This window comes from Mytilus edulis, chromosome 8, assembly GCF_963676685.1.
Source record: "Mytilus edulis chromosome 8, xbMytEdul2.2, whole genome shotgun sequence".
Classification (NCBI taxonomy): Eukaryota; Metazoa; Mollusca; class Bivalvia; order Mytilida; family Mytilidae; genus Mytilus; species Mytilus edulis.
Window position 1 is genome coordinate 56,668,027 of NC_092351.1, and position 14,780 is coordinate 56,682,806.

The 14,780-nt window shown below is 31.0% G+C and overlaps 1 protein-coding gene across 2 annotated transcripts in view; it reads left to right on the top strand.

Moving 5' to 3' along the window:
• Positions 1-14,780, top strand: part of LOC139485931 (zinc finger protein GLIS1-like) — a 69,601-nt gene that overhangs the window by 34,687 nt on the left and 20,134 nt on the right. For both annotated transcript variants that reach the window (XM_071270604.1, XM_071270603.1), the window contains exon 4: positions 14,305-14,395. In XM_071270604.1, coding sequence (XP_071126705.1) covers positions 14,384-14,395 — 12 coding nt within the window. In that variant the 5' untranslated portion in view covers positions 14,305-14,383. The remainder of the gene's footprint in view (positions 1-14,304; positions 14,396-14,780) is intronic.

Sequence of the window (14,780 nt, forward strand, 5' to 3'; positions counted from 1 at the left end):
TAGGTTGTTACATACACGAGCGAATCGTACAAGTTGAGATATATAAACACCATTAGATGGTGACAAGGTAAAGTCACCATCTAAAAATGGATAATTAACGATAGGAAATGAAAAATCATCTCTTTTATCATAAATTTTTGTATTAAGCTTCCCGTTAATGATATAGATATCAAGATCGAGGAAAGGGCAGTAGTCGTTGTTAGTATTAGCTTTATTTAAAGTAAGTTCATCACGATAAATTTCTTTTGTATACATACTGAAGTCGTAATTATTGAGAGCCAATATATCATCCAAATATCTAAAAGTATTGTTAAATTTTTGTATCAAATGTTGTTGCAAATTTTGTTATTTTTTGTTGGTCATCATCCATTGTTACTGGACCTCATTTTAAGTAGTCCAGTCAGTGCTTATGTAGTTGGTTTTCATTTTTGTACTTTTATTATCCCAATATTGAGTTGCCTTTGTAGTAGTACTCTTGAACCTTGACCTTATTTGACATGAACACATCGGAATATTGGAGAAAGCAAATTTAAATTGACATAATATTGTTCTAATAGTATTATATCGTTCTATCTCCCATTTAACACTAAAAAAATATGCCACAATTCACTACGTAATTGTCAATTTTATTGTATGTACAAAACTGTTTATAATATCTTAGTACGCGGAACTACCCCTTGAATCAACATACTTCTGAGCTAATCCATGAATTTAAATATTGATGATCAAATAGAATAAATATAATATTTGATAGTGCAGATTCTTGATGGTGTGACGCTTATGGCATGATTTAAATGATGGTGAATGGAAAAAATAGATTTTCACATAAAAAATGGATTTATTGTTTATAAAACTAAAAATGAGTAAGTTATTAATAAATATAAGATTTGAAATTTTAACTTTTATATTTTATATTAAATTAAGGTGAAGTTTTATTTTAATTTTTATGCCCCACCTACGATAGTAGAGGGGCATTATGTTTTCTGGTCTGTTGCTCTGTTCGTTCATCCGTCCGTCTGTGGTTCTGTTCGTCCGTCCAGGTTAAAGTTTTTGGTCAAGGTAGTTTTTAATGAAGCTGAAGTCCAATCAACTTGAAACTTAGTACACTTGTTGCTTATGAGATGATCTTTCTAATTTTTAAGCCAAATTAGACTTTTGACCCCAATTTCACGGTCCACTGAACATGGAAAATGAAAGTGGGAGTTTCAGGTTAAAGTTTTTGGTCAAGGTAGTTTTTGATGAAGCTGAAGTCCAATCAACTTGAAACTTAGTACACGTGTTGCTTATGATATGATCTTTCTAATTTTAATGCTAAATTAGATAATTACCCAATTTCACGGTCCATGGAACATGGAAAAGGATAGTGCGAGTACAGGCATCCATGTACTTTGGACACAATAATTCTTGTTTTTATTTGGCACAACTTTGTTTTGAATATTTGGTGTTCAGTTCTCTTTATTTTCATATTTAATTTAACCTTCTGACAATAATTTTGATGCTTAGACTAAGGTCACACTAAATTTTAACGGAGTGTACTATAAATTAAAGCGTTACATGATTTCTTTTATGATTTTTTTTTATCACCTTATTTATAGTTTGGACTTTTATATATAAACAATATTCATTTTTAGCTCACCTGGCCCGAAGGGCCAAGTGAGCTTTTCTCATCACTTGGCGTCCGGCGTCCGGCGTCCGGCGTCGTCCGTCGTCCGTCGTCCGTCGTCGTTAACTTTTACAAAAATCTTCTCCTCTGAAACTACTGGGCCAAATTTAACCAAACTTGGCCACAATCATTATTGGGGTATCTAGTTTAAAAAATGTGTTCGGTTACCCGGCCAACCAACCAAGATGGCCGCCATGGCTAAAAATAGAACATAGGGGTCAAATGCAGTTTTTGGCTTATAACTCTGAAACCGAAGCATTTAGAGCAAATCTTGCATGGGGTTAAATTGTTTATTAAGTCAAGATCTATCTGCTGTAAAATTTTCAGACGAATCGGACAACCGGTTGTTGGGTTGCTGCCCCTGAATTGGCAATTTTAAGGAAATTTTGCCGTTATATGGTTATTATCTTGAATATTATTATAGATAGAGATAAACTGTAAACAGCAATAATGTTCAGCAAAGTAAGATCTACAAATAAGTCAACATGACCGAAATGGTCAGTTGACCCATATAGGAGTTATTGCCCTTTATAGTCAATTTTTAACCATTTTTCGTAAATCTTAGTAATCTTTTACAAAAATTTTCTCCTCTGAAACCACTAGGCCAAACTTATCCAAACTTGGCCACAATTATCTTTGGGGTATCTAGTTTAAAAAATGTGTCCAGGGACCCGGCCAACCAACCAAGATGGCCGCCATGGCTAAAAATAGAACATAGGGGTAAAATGCAGTTTTTGGCTTATAACTTAAAAACCAAAGCATTAAGAGCAAATCTGACTATAAGAAAATTGTTTATCAGGTCAAGATCTATCTACCCTGAAATTTTCAGATGAATCTGACAATCTGTTGTTGGGTTGCTGCCCCTGAATTGGTAATTTTAAGGAAATTTTACTGTTTTTGGTTATTATCTTGAAAATTATTAAAGATAGAAATAAACTGTAAACAGCAATAATGTTCAGCAAAGTAAGATTTACAAATAAGTCAACATGACCGAAATGGTCAGTTGACCCATATAGGAGTTATTGCCCTTTATAGTCAATTTTTAACCATTTTTCGTAAATCTTAGTAATCTTTTACAAAAATCTTCTCCTCTGAAACTACTGGGCCAAATTAATCCAAACTTATCCACAATCATCTTTTGGGTATATAGTTTAAAAAATGTGTCCGATGACCCGGCCATCCAACCAAGATGGCCGCCATGGCTAAAAATAGAAGATAGGGGTAAAATGCAGTTTTTGGCTTATAACTCAAAAACCAAAGCCTTTAGAGCAAATCTGACAGGGGGATAAATTGTTTATTAGGTCAAGATCTAGCTGCCCTGAAATTTTCAGATAAATCGGACAACCCGTTGTTGGGTTCCTGCCCCTGAATTGGTAATTTTAAGGAAATTTTACTGTTTTTGGTTATTATCTTGAAAATTATTATAGATAGAAATAAACTGTAAACAGCAATAATGTTCAGCAAAGTAAGATTTACAAATAAGTCAAACATTACCGAAATGGTCAATTGACCCCCTAAGGAGTTATTGTCCTTTATAGTCAATTTTCAACAATTTTTATAAAATTTGTAAATTTTTACTAACATTTTCCACTGAAACTACTGGGCCAACTTCATTATAGATAGAGATAATTGTAAGCTGCAAGGATGTTCAGTAAAGTAAGATGTACAAACACATCACCATCACCAAAATACAATTTTGTCATGAATCCATCTGCTTCCTTTGTTTAATAGTCACATAGACCAAGGTGAGCGACACAGGCTCTTTAGAGCCTCTAGTTTTAAATGTCATGCATGTAAATCAAAATATGATTATATATGCTATTAACAATTTGATGAAAAAAACATGGTCGTACAGGATGATTTGATTTGGGAGGGAGGGGTCTGATACCAAATCCTGCTTATTGTTTTGTCAAATTCTTGTATCTAGTTAATAATTGTATTAAGTCTGACTTTTTTTCCTGTTTTCACACACATTATTGTCACAATGATTTGACTTGCCCTAGTCATGTTTACAAAAATAATGGACATTCCCACATCATGCTTAGACCCAGTATACTGCTATGAGACACAGATACAAACGAGAGATTTTTACTATTCTTTTTTCATATTTAAAGGTGGTACCCAACACTTTCACCAAAATTAATTTGGCTCGTTTAATTTTCATAAAATTTTGACAAAGTATTTACTTTGACCCTTTAACAAAAATATAAAAATTTCAAAAATTTTGAACCAACCGTTTTGTCAGAAAAATTACACTGGTTATATAGGAGTTTGACAAACACCAATTTTGATCATTGAGAAGCTTAATATTCCCTTTACAACACAACGTAATTAAAACGTTAAGCTGACTTTACAGAGTTATCTCCCTGTAGTGTTAGGTACCACCTTAAGTAAAGTTTTAAATGCATGATTTGGCACAATTTGTTATAAATATTTGGTTTGTTCTCATTAACTTCATATTTAATTTGACCTTTCAGCTATTTTTATGCTACTAGGACCACTGGCAAATGTTATACAATGTTCATGTGTAGATAAAATGTGCCTCAGTTGTGGCTAATTGTATGATGTATCTTTAATGAGTTTTTAAAATGACCTTTTAATTCTCAGATAATTTTCCAATATATATATAGTTAATAAAAATCAGATGAAATGAACTTTATTTTGACTTACAAATAAGAGATTTTTTACAATAACAACAATAACCTTAGAAAATACAATTTTAGATCAATCTATGAAAAATTGATCCCCATGAAAATAATTCAATACACAGTATTTGAATGTTTATTTATCACTGAAAATCATTTTGTTGACTTTCAGATGTCCCCGACTTATTTGATTTCACACTAAATCATCTTATATTCATATTTACTATTTACAAAGTTAATCTTTTCATGTTTATATACACTACTACTAAGGTTTTATATAGTAAATACAAAATGATGGGAATCATTATTAACTGATAAGTTAAAAATGTCATTTTGTGGAGAAAAACTTAACATTTCAAACCTCTGCTAACTGCTTGACAGAGTCGGGGTACATTATGAATCCTCATGTCCATCCTTCTGTTTGTTTGTGCATCACTCTTTTGGTTTCCGTATGATAAATAGATTGCTGAAATAAATTCATTTTCTAATGGAACGGAATGTTTTTGACCACTTAACAAAATCATGATCTCTAAGTTGCTAGTGGAAAAAAAAAGGGGGGGGGGGTGAAATCTTTGATAACTAAATGACTAGTTCATATATGGGCCCATGATACTGCCACAATAGGAAAGATTGAAATAAGTAACGGAAAATGTTCTCAAAAATGTTTAGTCTTAACTTAAGTGACAGAAACTATTTTCTTTTTGCAAAACTTCCACTTATATGATATAATTACCACGTCCAAATTGAATTTTCTAAATTTAAACAATTTGTTTCAAATGTATTTTAATTCTATTTTTAATTTCATGCATATGAGAGAGAAAAAAAATTAATGATACTTTAAATCAGTTTAAATCGAAACATTTTGAGTTGAAAAATATAACCTATATGAATATAGTTTAAGTTTAATTTTCTACATTTAAACATTTGGATTCAAAAGTATTTTCAATTATTTTTAATATCATTCGTATTTACTTGCACTGTCCCTGAGCTTCGATGTAATAGTATTCAATTATAGATAGAATTTTCTGCAATTTTAATAATGAATACAGAAATAATCGATATCTTTTTGCGACAATTTAATAAATTTTGACGAACAGATTTAGATGAATTATATTAGCGTTTATTACTCTATATTCAAACATGCTGATTCATTTTGATAAATTAATTTCACAAAATCACCTTATCATATTAGGCATGGAATGTATTAATGAAAATACCTTTTAATATAGCATATTGAACACACAATAAATAATATTTAACATTAAATTCATGTATTTGAAATATATTGTAATTTATTAGATAAAAGTTCACGGTTTTACAAAAAAAAAAAAACTTTACTTTTTACAAATATATTAATTAACATTAAATTCATGTACTTGAAATTTATTGCATGTTATTATAGTTGTTATATTTAAACGAAAAATGTGTTCAAAATTTGAGTAAATTAACACCTCAAATTAAATGCTAATTTGCATATGCCCGTTTACAGGACATATTATGTTTTACTGTTGTCTGTCCATCTGTTGTCAACATATGTCTGACAAAACTTTTAAAAATTTATTTCAACGATTTGTTCAGTTGTGCTTGACCTGTTTTAAGTTAGCAACCTTGTCAGTTGTATGTCATTAGTAACATTTCAAAACTGTAAATTCAACAAGTATTGCAAGGTTTTTGAGTAAAGATTGCAGATCTGCAATCAAAATCCTATGTAACTGACTTGATATCTAAATCTTCCAAGGCTTCCAATTTAGATTTGAATTTAGGCTTATCACTACCTTTTTTTGATACACAAAAAGTGGTGCATTGATCATAACATTCTATACATCCTATCCATGAAAAAAAATGAGAATGGAAATGGGGAATGTGTCAAAGAGACAACAACCTGACCAAAGGGCAGATAACAGCTGAAGGCCACCAATGGGTATTCAATGCAGAAATTTATCAATGTAATATATGCTCAGATAAGTGACAATACAATGTTATATACACTTGTCAAGAAAAAAACATAACTTTTGCAAGGTGCAGGAATCTAATATCTGTGCTAATTTCTAAATATATAAATGATGTTATTGTTTTAGAGATTAAAAAATTGGAGTTATCTCCCATTGTCCAGAATTCAACTACAACCAATGCTCAATTGAGAATGCAATATTTAATTTTACTTTCCACGGATATATTAACGCAATCTTTACCCTTCTGAGCTTACAAGCACTTTGATTTATAAATATAAATAACACATTTATCTAGCTTTTCCTGCAATCTCAATAATCTCACATTTTCAGATAAAATCACAATAATACAAGTAGTCGGACTAGTACTGGTTTCAATATATGAGGAGGTTGAAAAAGACATTATTTTATTACTTGTCTTAAGGTGGTGCCTAACACTACAGGGAGATAACTCTGTAAAATCAACTAAGCGTTTTAATCATGTTGTATTGTAAGTGAACTATTAAGCTTCTCAATGATCAAAATTAGTGTTTGCCAAATTGCTATCTATCCAACCATTTTTTTCCGAGAAAGTGATTGGTTCAAATTTTCTGAAATTTTTATATTTTTTTCGAAGGGTCAAGTAAATATTTTGTCAAAATTTTATGAAAATTAAACGAGCCAAATTAATTTTAGTCAAGGTGTTGGGTACCACCCTAATTATGATATTGATGTGTTTCAATCCTGTAAAATAAGAAATTACAAGGATTTTTTTATTTGCCAAAAATGCAACAGCTATGGTTTTAATCACAATAATTTATACTCTGATTTTGAAATTTTATATAAATCAAATCATTTTTATATTCAATATCGTAAAAATTTAAATCGCATTATAGTCTTAAATGACAAAATTGCAATATCAAATGCACGCAATAATTTCTGAATTTAGGCCAACTAAAATTAATTAGTAGATTTTCATCCAAATTTTTGAAAATAATGGGGCGGGTGGGAGGATTTTATTTTTTATATTTTATTTCATTTGAAACCCTTTTGTGACGAGTTCTTCATATATGCAAGTGTAATAACAAGCTTAAATCATGTATACACAAGTATGAGAAATCTTTCAAATCCTTAAATAAATATATCTAATTGCAGCTTTAAAAACTTAAAAACAAAAACGTGTGAGAAATACTCTCTTCAGTTAGACTACCTACACAAAATGTATTTGGGTTTCTAAACAATGGTTTGTATTACCATAAAATGAAGCAAATGCATTGGTATGCAACACAATTATTATGAGTACAGAATAAAATGAAAACTCAGAGAGTGTTGAAAATAATAGGGTTGGTACTTTATATGCACTTATGAAAATATAATTATCATGTAAAACATGAACTTAATAATAAAAAAAAAGTTGTTGTTTAATGAGCCTTTTTGGGTGTATTGGGACATTTGCTGTTTGTCAACATAAAAAGACAGCCATGGGTAAAATCAAAGGGCTTGCATAAATAAAATGCGTATGTTAATGTTAGTCGACTTTTTAAATTCAATAAACGGTCATAAATCTGACAAGTTCGTGCTTGTGTTTCAATATCTATAATTCAGTCATGTTTTCTGTATCAATGGTTTCCACGAATCTTGTGCTTTGGGTATCATTTACAGTTTGAATTTTCTGAGACAAAGTCATTGCATAAATAAAAAAGTCCGCAGTTTTCTGATCACAGAAATTAGTGACAAACTGCGATTTGCAGTCTTGGAAACAGCGTTTTTCTCGTACCACCAATATTTCATGTCATTCTCGTTATCAATCTTTACTCTCGGAAGATGATGTTGTCATCATAGAGCAACGGAAAGGTCGACTTAATCATTTTAGTTAGATTTACTCGAGGTACAAAACCGAAATTTGAAACAGGAAGCATTGAATGAAACGAAATTTTAACGGTTATCGGTAACGGGAATGAAAATCCGGAAATCGTAAATTTTATAAAATAAAAAAATTCGGGGCGGGGCGATTTCAGAGGGGCGGGCGGGGATGAAAATCTATCAATTAATTTTAATTGGCCTTACAGTACTTTAATAAACATCCCAAGGCTTTCAGCATTTGGCTCTAAGCGTTCCTGACGTAATTAAAATCCAGTAAGGTCACACTTGAAATATTTTGGTTTATCCAAACCCTACCCAAAGGTTGAAACAGTGGGTAGGTAGGAAGGCATTTTTTTTTTTTCAACAGTCTAGAAATTAAAGCGTCAAATGATTTTTAGTCTCCATTCCTATATCTGATTAAAAAAAATCTTTTTCTTATCAGGACAATAAAAGAGTTTGAGTAGGCAGCTAATTTTTGGGCAGGCAAACAAACAATCTTTTTATGAGGGTCTGGATGGGGGAGTCTGTTATTCTGTAAACATTTAATTTTCACCCCTTTTTTTCTCTAATCTTCAAAAAACTAACCCCTTTTTTCTCTAATCCTTCAAAAAATGAACCCCTTTTTTCACTAATCTTCATTTTTTTTGCCCTAATTATTCTCTAATCTTCATTTTTTAAGGGCATTATTTTTTAATAATTTAACCCCATCCAAACCCTCTTTTATGACATTAAGTACTTTCGAGGTAATACAATTTATGAAGTGTTAATATTTTATTTTTTTTTATCTGAAAATTCAGCAGAAAAAATTAACACTTTTTAAATGCAGAAATCATAATAAATTAAAAGATGACTCAATTGAATTTGACCTCTTTAAACTGATTTGAGATACATACATTATGTAACCGATTTATACTTTAATTTGAATTGCACACAATCGTATACCAGAATTTTGTGAAACTTCATAGCCAAATTGTTTTGGGGGGGCTTTAGCTTTTGTAGCAATTCATTACAAACTTCCGTATGATCCCTCAGACTTTTATGCAAATGAAAAATTTGTTTTACCAACTATAGAATCGTAAGGTTATATATCTTGCTAATATGGTTAGCGGTGGGGACATTAAGTTTTCCCCTTATCAGTCCATATGTCTACGTATATCCCAAAATTGGTTTCTGTTTTTGAACTTCAGTTTGTCTTCACCATATGTTATGCAACTTAGGCCAACTAAAATTAATTAGTAGATTTTCATCCAAATTTTTGAAAAAAATGGGGCGGGTGGGAGGATTTTATTTTTTAATTTTTATTTCCAAATTTGGAACAGGAAGTTTGGAAGGAAACACAATTTTTGACGGTTACCGGAAACGGAGATGAACAAATCCAGAAATCGAAAATTTTTCAAAATAACAAAAATCGGGACGGGACGATTTCAGAGGGGAGGGTTGGGATGAAAATCTACCAATTAATTTTAATTGGCCTTATACACAATGATTATTACTGTACCTCAAAACACAGATCAAGTTTGAATTATGGTGGTGTCATCTTTACTGTTCTAGAGTTATGTCCCTTGACAAAAGTAAAATTGCTTTCTTTTTCGTTTCTGTTCTCTAATTGAGGTTTATAATACTAAATGCTATGAAACTAATACACAATGCTTATAATACCGGTAGATCAAGTACAATTTGGGTAGTGTCACTTTTACTGATCTTGAGTTATGTCTCTTTAAAGCATTTAATTACAAGTGGGGGCATCATATGTGTCCAATTTATTATAACTTTCCTTCGCAATTGTTGGATATTTGCTTAAGGAAGTTCACTACTCATTTTCAAAATAACAAGCTTGTCATAACACTAGTAGGTCAATGTGCTTGTTTTCGAGATATTAGCCTTTGAAAATTTGGCGGGAAAATTATCTCTTTTGATTTTTCATTGCTTTATCATTGACAAGTTAAAGCTCTCAAAAACTATTAAATAATAACAACGATTTTATAAGACTTTTACAGATGGTTTATAATCATACATATAAAAGATTTATAAAAAGAAAAATGGGAGTCAATGGGCAAAATTTTTCATGGCATTCAAATGGATAAAACCAGAGGATTCCAAAAATCTGACAAAAATCCCAAAACATGACAAGCGAACATCCTTAAAGCGTCAAAATTGAAAATTCAAGTGTTGATCAAGAACTAAGTGCACAGTGACCTACATTAGCTTACATGCATCACATTTGGTCTCTGACGGATTGTTGTCTCATAGCTACGCATTCATACCACACCTTCTTATTCTTTGTAACATTTTTGCACAAGTTTTAGTCACACCTATTTCTGAATTGATTCTATGAATGAATCATGATGTTTTGACCTATATGATTTTTTTTTCACAATTTTTTTTCAAGTTTGCTAGATTCTGACACACATAAAACCATGAACCTTATTTATGATTGGGGTTACCAGGGTACCTTCATGACGAAAAATGGTATAGATTCTTGCAAAATGACGGTAACGTTAATTTTTGGTGCATGATAATAAAATGATACTTTCTTTTAAACAATAAAAAAAATCAACTGATTTTGACGAATCACATTATTTTTTGTTTTAATAAATAATGGTAACGATAATAGTATTAATTGACAATTCATGGTACAATTTTGAACAATTTTGACTTTATTTATTGCTTTTTCTTTTAAGAAACTATGTTGGATAAACCAGAGTTTTATAATGTTCAGCAAAGTAAAGCTACAATTTAAGCCAACTTGACCAAAATTGCCAATTCGATCCCCAAAAGGATTTTGCCCTTGAAAGACAATTTTTACCAATTATTTTTTTCCCCGCAGAAATTATGATAGACAGAAAATTCAAACTTACAATGAAATTTTCAGCTAAGTAAGGGAATAACAAATAAGTCAATGATGACTTAGTTTTCAATTGTCCCCTTATAGGAGTTATTGCTCTTGAAAGACAAGTTTAACCTAACTTATTTAATTTTTTTGCAGAAATTATGATAATAGAGTCAATCTTGTTCATGCAAGTTTAAACATGCTTTACAGTGATATTGTTTGCCTCAAATTACAGCCGAAATTCGGCCTTTTCCCCTAGAGAAAATTCCCAATTACTAAAACAAATGGCTTAAAATTCCTCCCAAAAAGTTTTACATTTTCCCCAAACAGTGATGACATTGGTAGCAATGTTTGTTAATATCGTATTAATGTTATTATTTTTATATTAGAAAGCACTTTTGAGATCCGGTTTTCTGATCAGAATCATCATGGTGTTTGTAACACAAGTAGTTTTCAATGCATTAAGTACCATCATTGCTTCTGTTTCTTTCCCCTCTCCGAAAAGTACCTTTCTGGTTGAAAATGTCTGACAACCAAAATATACATAAAAAACAGTGCAAAAAGACAGCAAAGGTCAGCAAAACCTCAGGGATGTGTTTAATATACAAATTTCCCAATTTCAATAAAAAATATGCATTTTTCCCAATAAAAAACGGTAGAGGTAGTTTTGAAAAAAGACAACAATATCACTGCTTTATATAATCTACATTTAACACAAAATAATCAATTTTAGTTCCAGATGCAAGATGCAGTCTCTTATGAGCCTCTTGTTTTTTTTGTTTTTTTTTTACATTTACCATAGTTTGATCATTTTACCACAATGACACATTTTGATTGCTCCTTTATGCACTACAGTACATTTTGCTACGGCAAAGTAACCTTATCAGAATTATCATGCATCTCTCCGTCTGAGGGCCTTTTATAGCTGACTTTACAATAGGGTTTGAAGACCCCATGGTGACTTATAGTTTCTTACATTCACCTAATTTGGTCTCTGTTGGATAATTGACTCAAAGCAAATACACAATCATATTATATCTCCTAATTTGTGTATGTATATATAACTATGAATGAAGGATGACATCTCAAGCTAGCATTGATTAAGTTTTCTAGATTCTGACGCAAGAAACCCAACCTTATTTATAATTGTAAAGTAGGCCAAGTATTTACAACGACCTATTAAAAAACAATTAAAGGTGTTTAAATAATTTAACCTCATTACCAAACAATAATATTTTCAACAGTTTTGGGATATTTATAAAAATTAATTGATGATACGTGTGTGAATACATGTTTCAGAGACAAAGAAACTAAATTTATCACTATTGTCGTGTGAAAATCTTTATCAGTATATATGACGATGATTATGTCTAAACTGAGAGTAAATTTTTCAGATATTCACACAACAATAGTGATAAATTAACAGTTGCAGCAGTATTTTAACTAGCCTCTTGACCTATAGTGGTTAATTTCTGTGTCATTTGGTCTCTTCTGGAAAGTTGTCTCATTGGCAGTCATACCACATCTTCTTTTAATACCCCTGCTGTAGCAGAGGGGGCTTGTTTTAGCATTGTCTGTCTGGACGTACGTATTTAAGTATGTCTGTCTGGTTGTCCTAAAATTGGTTTTAATTAGTACTATAAATACAGATAAAGTTTGAATTTCTGTAACGTCACTTTTTCAGTTCTAGATTTACGGCCCTTCATGCATGATGATATGAAAAAGCTGATTTTTTTTGTTTCTGTTTTTTAACTTAAGTTTAATTTGAATCATCCAAAATTTTATACACCTTATACAAAATGCATTTTATCCCAAACATACATTAAGTTTGAATTTTGGTGGCATCACTTTTACCATTCTAAAGTTATATCCCTTTACAAATGAAAAAGTTGCTGAATTTTTCATTTCTGTTCTTTTACTTTTAGTAAATGTCTTGACCAAATGTTATGAAACTTTACACAATGCTTTTTACCGCAAAACATTGATCATGTATGAATTTTGGTGCAGTCTTATTTACCGTATTAGTGTAAATATGCCTCTTTACAAACAGAAAATTACTGAATTTTTTCATTCCGTTCTCTTATTTAAGTTTGCCTCAACTAAATGTTATGAAACTTATGCACAATACTTATTACCATTAAACTCAGATCAATTAGAAATTTGTGTAGCATTTATTTCTTGAGCAATGTCTCTTTATAAGGATATATGTAAAAAAAAAGGGGGGGGGGGTATCATGTGTCCCTTGGACACATTTCTCTATTTATTTATATTTAAATTACAGCTCTGTTAACTTGAAGTTTATTAAATTGTATAAAGAGCTTAAAAAAACTCATTGAAAATTAAATATCCTATTACAAGTTTATAGAATGTAAACAACAGCATCATACTTTTTAAATTATTGTACTGAGAGATGTATGGAATCTGTGACTTCGAGATGAAGAACAGCAAAAAAGTGTTGGTTCTTTGCTTTTGTGTTATTTCTTTCTTTCCAATACTAAAAATTTTAAAAGTTTATCTTCAAATAATTTCTTGCGTTTATTTCCTTAATTTATCAACTACCACTTAAAGCGAATGACAGTTATTTGTTAAAAGATTAATTCAAATAAATAAAAATTGTCAATAGCCTCATGTACAAATGAATTTTCATTGTGAATGCATTTTATTTCCGTTGAATAAACAGGCCTTTCATTAACAGGAAGACACAATAGTTAAATCATTTGTATCGCAATGAAAGCATGGATTTTAATAAGGACATTGTTAAAGGGATAAACTTTAATCATTCGGGGATGTCGCTATAATTATGAAATGTAGGCTGGCAATTTAAAATAATCAAATTTCAACAGCGGTAGGGGGTAAAATTATTATAACGCTGTTACCCCCTGTGATTTATAATTTTAATATATACATTCAATTGTAGTTGCTAATTATCACGGCTTTTAGTGTGCATTCGTCTGTAGCTATTAAAAGATTGCAATTAAATGACCTATCTGAATATCATAAAATATACGAATCTAATAAATCGATATCAAATATTTTGCACGATTTTATGTCAGATGACAACACACTTGAATGGGCGCCCTCTGACTTAATGAAGTAATTTAATTAATTGTTAATACATCTTTTTAATAAAGGTCTAATTTGTTGAAACATCGTAACAATATCCTCGCCAAACTACAGGGGATATATTTATACTTACCACAAATACTGCTAAACAGTTAACGTGTGATTTTTAATGCAAAAATAAATGCCAGGAAGAGGGAAGAGCATTGAACTTTCTTATATGATATACATGTACATTTTATTTATCATGGAAAAATAGAAGCTGGGAAAAAGTGAGAAAACTGTTGATGTCATGTGACTTATTTTTCGTTCCAGGATTTATTAGCACCTTCTGTGTAGTATAAAAGATGGCTTACTGCGAAACAATAGTCCGTTTGCAGGTGTGCTGGGGAAGATGAAATCAGAGGTAAAGTTGTAAGAATTGTGGGAATTTTTTCCCTCCATTTTTTTTTTTATAATTATCGTTGGAGGAACATGTATTGGTAAAAATTATCCTCTACAATTTTTATACGACCGCAAATTTTGAAAAAATTTTCGTCGTATATTGCTATCACGTTGGCGTCTGCGTCGTCGTCGTCGTCGTCGTCGTCGTCGTCGTCGTCGTCGTCGTCGTCGTCGTCGTCGTCGTCGTCCGGCGTCCGAATACTTTTAGTTTTCGCACTCTAACTTTAGTAAAAGTGAATAGAAATCTATGAAATTTTAACACAAGGTTTATGACCATAAAAGGAAGGTTGGTATTGATTTTGGGATATTTGGTCCCAACATTTTAGGAATAAGGGGCCAAAAAGGGC